Here is a 6,000-nt window from a genome sequence, read left to right on the forward strand (position 1 = left end):
AGGGCAAGTCTGATAACAAGATGGAATTACACATAACGTAACATAGTCACAGGAGTGAGATTCCATCACCTTCGTTATAGTTTGTCGATTAGAAGTTAAGTCACGGGTCCCACCCACACTTAAAAGGGAGCGGATTACATAAAGATGTGAAGACTAGAATGTGGAGATCACGATGGGCCACCTCAGAGTTTGTCCTCCATGTGAGCTCTGTTATATCAATCTCTTTACTGCCAGTCTCCTTCAATAGAAAGTGACCTCCTGAGGGAAGGGGATGCTTTCCTCTCAGTCTGCCACAGCACAGATCTTGGCATATAGTAGCCATAAAATGCTCACAAATGGATGAGTGACTGACGGATAGAATGAAGTACAGTTGCCATGCTTTTATTTTGGAAAAAGCGGAATAAACCCATGATAAGTGAGAAATATTTAAGAAAGTTGAGCTGGAAGAGAGAATATTTTAAGGAATGTCCAGAAACTGTGATCAGCTCTCCAGTGCTGAACCTTGTCCTCTTTGCAAATTGGATAGATAATCTTTGCTGCTAAGAGAAGAAGACTGTAGCTAGGACGTTGTGGTAAATTAGATTATTGTTCAGAAATATTAACTCCCTGTCCTGTTCCACCTTGATGGGCAAAATGTACTTCCTTAACCCTTGACTTTGAGCTTTGCTATGTATCTTGTTTTGGTCAATGGATTAATGGGTGTTATATGGTCAGGGCTTAGGAAGGGTTTGTGCAGTTTGGCTTGCTCTTTTTCACTCCTGCCATCATCCCAAGGACCTGCGTGGACTAGTCCTCTGGTCATAGAGAAAGATGAGAGACACAGAGCCCAACTTCCCCAGCCAAGCTTCGCAGCCATGCCCGGCTTTAAGAAGCCAACCCCCAGCTGACCTGCAGATGTGTGTCCTACACAAACGCTTATTGTTATATGTCACTGAGATTTTGTGGTTGTATGTTATGGAGCAACAGTGGACTTATACTGGACAGCAAAGGGAAGTATGACTCAGTTAGAAAAGGAATGAACTTTGTGCTCCTCTTTTGCAAACAGGGTTAGTGTGTCATAGTTTGCCAATGAGAAGAATTCACCTGAGATTTAGGAAGTGGGAAGGAAGATGAGGCCATTATTTTTGAGAAGTCAAGTGTATCATACATGGCAGCTTCCTCAGACACAGCAATTTCTCTTCACAAACACAAACTCTCTTCACAAACTCTCACTTTACAGATATGATGACTTCACAAATATCTCCATGAACTCATAATTTTTGTCCCACTTTGGGCGGCTCTTTGAACTTCCCCATGAACTCTTGGTTCTCCCACTCATTTCAGTATATCAGGCTCAAGTAGGAAATGACTGTTTCTCCATTTGTCCAGCTGTAGCCTTCAAGACCATCACTCCCCCAGGTCTTCCCACACCTGTACAAGCTCTATTTCCTATATTAACCACCCCCATTTATGTATTATTTATAGTGGCTCTATTTTCCTAACTCAATGCAGACTGATACAGAAGTGAATGGAGATACAGCATTTGACAACAATCAGAGCCCAACCATCAGAACAAATTTTAATATCTTTATGAATTATTTTAAGATCAAAAAATTATAAGACTCAGAGTTTCCAGGATCCATCCCAAGAAAGACATACACACTACGAGGCAATTAGAATTTGTGTTTTCCTACCTTATTTTAACATAGTAACAAAGTTATTGTTATTGATTCCAACCAGTAAATCCAAGATTTCTCAGACAGATTTAAAGTACTTACGATTTTCTGGAGGAAAGAAGTTCAAAATAATATATATATGTATAATGTCATAAGGAAACATTTCTATATTTGTTTTGCTTTATGCCCTGCTAATCAAGCCAGGATTTCTTTTTATGCATCCTGGGATGTTTTGTTTTGTTTTGTTTTGTTTTGTTTTGTTTTGTTTTGTTTTGTTTTGTTTTGTTTAAACAGAGCAGAAACTCGAGGGCAAATGATCCAAGGGATTGATTCCCAGCCCTCGTTCCACTCCAACACTTTGATTACCCATCATGAAATCCCATTTTCCTTGCCAGCGGCTGGGAACAGGGTGTGACACAATCTTGCCTTAAAGGAAATATATTGGGGGCCTCAGAGGATGTTGTTTTCCTCCTCTTAAAAATGTGACCCTGGAGAGAAAACCTGTATTTTTCTCTGGATGTTGCCATGTCAGGTGTGAGTAGTACTAGAACAGCCACGAATCTCTTGCTCTGTTTACTCTCAAGATGAAGACAACAGCAGAGAAGGCTTAGCAGAGCAGTGGGAAGAACTTGTTCTTAATGGCATTGTTGGGTCACTGTATCATCTGATCCTGTCCTACCTCTGAGTTCTGTCTCCTGTGTGACAGACATTTCCCTGTTGTTTAAATTGGGTTCAACTGGACTCCGTATTTCTTGTACTCAAAAGCAGGTGAATTCAGAAAGGCCCAAATATGGTTAGAAAGAACGAGAGATAGCCCATCAAGGATATGGGTACAGAAAATAAAGTCGAAGGTTTTCTCAAGGAAAAGGCAGAATTAATTTTTAAGTTAATGAAAGCTAAAGGTTAATATTAAAATATAAAAACAAAGACTCAATCATTGGGGACCTCAGGGTTCTCATTGGATAATGGCAGCTGTCGAAATTCAAATCTCTCTACAAATCTTTCTGTAAACCAAAGACAGCAAGAGAGCAATTCACTCATATTCTGTCTACAGCAGAACTAGAAGACAATGAATATTACAAGGCTCATTTGATAAGCAATTGGGGAAATAAACATTTGAGGCCAACAGCATTTGTCCTGGAACCCACACTAGGCAATGTATCAGGTGACAACTATGCAGACGTGAGAAGAATGCCATGGTGTTGTAGAGGTAGCAGAACATAAATAACCCCAACTAGGGTTCATCCCTAGAAAGCAACTTCCCCATGCTAAGTGGAAACATTGAGAAATATAGATACTATATCTGTATTCTTCTTTAAAAAAGATAATCAATTTATTTCCCTGTTTACAAGACCTGTACAAGAAAGATGAAATTCCTTTACATGACATGTGAGGCTTTCCTAAGCTGGCCTCAGCCAGCTCACTGAATGAATTCTCTATGCACAATAGCATAGTGATTTTGGATCCCAAGGGCCTGGGATCAATTCTTATTAGCTGGATATCCTTGGATAAGTTACTGCAGGTCCCTCAGTCTTGATTTCCTCATCTGTAAAATAAGGGTAACAATACCTGCCTGACACAAGGGTTGTGTCTAAGTCTGATATTGTAAATGTATATTACTTAGCACAGCACCTGGCACTGTGTAAATAAATACTGAAGTGTCAACTCTGATTTCCTCCAAGCTTGTCAGGTCCTCTAAGACCTGTGTGCCTCAGTACGTGCTGTGTCCTCTCTCTAAAGTGCCCCTCCCTCCCAGCTTTACCCTTCTCTGTTTAGAAAATTGCTCCTCCTCTTTCAAAGTCCACATCTATTTTCATAGACACAGTGGTTCTGTCCTTGTACCACTGAAGCATTCCCAGACACCTTTTCCCATACACATCTACTGGCCCTTAGCAGGGATTCAGTAAATATGTGTTAAATGAATGGACTAACAGAGCATGAAATGATTGACCACCGTGGAAAGAATAATACGTAACAAATAAAGTTGATTGCAACATGTAAAATTTAGAAAGTTTGAAAAGGTTGCTTGCATTCGCTGACAGGATCTTAGGCGTTATGCTACGAACGCAGGAACACTTCTCTTTCCGTTGTATTTCCTGGCATGTCTGTTAAATTTCTGTTTTTCGTGTTTACCACTGTCGCTCAATTTTTTTTTTCCAGATTCACAAGTTGAAACGGATATTGTCACAAAGATTAATGAAACAGAGGAGGTCGGGAAGAGTGATGGTGATGATGACGACACACGTGAGTCATGGGAAGAAGAAGTGGAAGGTCTGGTCGCCTGGACCAACACTCTTGATACAGATACTTTAGACGATTAAGCCTAATGCTTCCGGACTTGGAAAATAAACAGCCTGAGCCACAGCTCAGCTTCACAGAGCAACATTGGAAGGCTCTCAGAACTTGGATTCCATTTTTTTCAAGTTGGTCTCAGTCTCTCACTGCAAGTACACATTAGACATATAAGTACGAATCAATGAATATGTTGCTTTGAATTTTTTGAGCTCCACTTCCTTGTTTGAACCTGTTAGCCCTGATAGGGGTGTTCATTGTGGTGTTGCAATCAATAGTATTGCACCCACAGTTGTCAGACTACGGGATGCAAGTCTTTGTGGGGAGGACATGGGTCAGGAGAAGCTGGAATAGGAGGGGAGCACTCAGGAGCTTCAGCATCGGGGCATTAACCCAAATAGAGAGATTTATATGTTTATCTACATCCGTCTTGTTTGGTGTCTTGTTTCTTCCATGTTCAAGGGATGAAATGTTGCCTGTCCACCAGTGTTCCTCTTCTGTTTTCTCCCAGAATATATGCTCTGTTTTCTTTTGACTTAACCGACCATCTCCTCATGTTCTCATATCTTTATTTTCTCCCCCTCTTTTTGCTGTGTTGCCTCAACATGCAAATATGCTCGGGTCGCTCATATTCTAAAATACGTGATGACCCAGCACTTCTATTTCCTTCAACACTACATCATTTATATTTTCTCAGTCAGATTTATGAATAGTAGTCTATCATTTGCTCTCTTCATTTCTTTAATTCCCTTTACATTTGCACCTACTGCACGATAAAAATCTATCTTCTGCTTATACTACTCAATTAAAATTCACTAGGGCCACCAAAGTCTTCCATATTGCCAAAATTCAACAGATGCCTTATCTTACTGGGCCTCTAAGCTATACTTGATATTATTGGTCACTTCTCTCTTTTTAAAAAAATGGTTATTGCCTTGCCTTCAGAGAGACTTGTTTTGAAACTTACCTACACACAAAACTCTCCCCCACAAACACCATAAATATCTATAGATATGAATATATATACATATATATATATACACACACACATATATATGACTATGTACAAGGTGTGATAAAAAATATGGTGAATGTTTAAATAAAATAATTTATTACAATAAAAGACATATTGCCATTACTCCCCTTCAAAATACTCCCCCTCCCTTCAAACACACTTATCCCATGTTCTCGCCAACTTTCTGAAGCAGTTCTGGAAGTCCTCTTTCATGACTGTCTTTAGTCACACTATCATGGCTGACTCAATGTCCTGAATTGATTCAGAACATTACCTTTCATGGTCATTTTGACTTTGGGGAAGAGTCAGAAATCACACAGTGCCAGATCTGGTGAATAAGGTGGATGAAGACACACTGTAATGTTTTTGTTTGACAGAAATTGCTGTATACCAGAAGTGATGTGTGACACGGAGCATTGTCATGATGGAGGATGAAATCGTTTGACCATTTCTAAGGTCATTTTCTATGCACATCATTTCTTAAATGCTCTCATAAGCCCTTATAATATTCAGAGTTTATCATAGTATTCCTGGATACAAACTCAGCTCGCATAATTCTATCAAGGTAAAAAAATACAGTTACTGTGTTTCCCCGAAAATAAGACCTAGCTGGACAATCAGCTCTAATGCGTCTTTTGGAGCAAAAATTAATATAAGACCCAGTATTATATGTACTATTTATTATATCATATCATATCATATCATATCATATCATATCATATCATATCATATCATAGACCGGGTCTTATAGTAAAATGTGACTGGGTCCTATATTAATTTTTGCTCCAAAAGGCACATTAGAGCTGATTGTCTGGCTAGGTCTTATTTTCAGGGCAACACGATAACATCTCCTTTCCATTGGCACTTGACAGCAGCATTCACTATTTTTTTAATCATACCTCATATATCTATAGAGATAGATAGATAGATAGATAGATAGATAGATAGATAGATAGATAGATATGCCTGACCTTGGACCTACTTATTAAATCTCTCCCTTATTTCTAGGGAAACTGATTTTAGTTCCTATGAAGGTGT

General features: G+C 39.2%; 1 protein-coding gene across 3 annotated transcripts in view; it reads left to right on the top strand.

The window, feature by feature from the left end:
* The window catches only part of UBE2U (ubiquitin conjugating enzyme E2 U), a 50,907-nt gene extending 45,979 nt beyond the window's left edge, over positions 1-4,928 (top strand). For all 3 annotated transcript variants that reach the window (XM_033115013.1, XM_033115012.1, XM_033115014.1), the window contains one exon: positions 3,816-4,928. In XM_033115013.1, coding sequence (XP_032970904.1) covers positions 3,816-3,968 — 153 coding nt within the window. In that variant the 3' untranslated portion in view covers positions 3,969-4,928. The remainder of the gene's footprint in view (positions 1-3,815) is intronic.
* Positions 4,929-6,000: the final 1,072 nt, after the last annotated feature.

The sequence above is a fragment of the Rhinolophus ferrumequinum genome, chromosome 9 (genome assembly GCF_004115265.2).
Source record: "Rhinolophus ferrumequinum isolate MPI-CBG mRhiFer1 chromosome 9, mRhiFer1_v1.p, whole genome shotgun sequence".
Taxonomy (NCBI): domain Eukaryota; kingdom Metazoa; phylum Chordata; class Mammalia; order Chiroptera; family Rhinolophidae; genus Rhinolophus; species Rhinolophus ferrumequinum.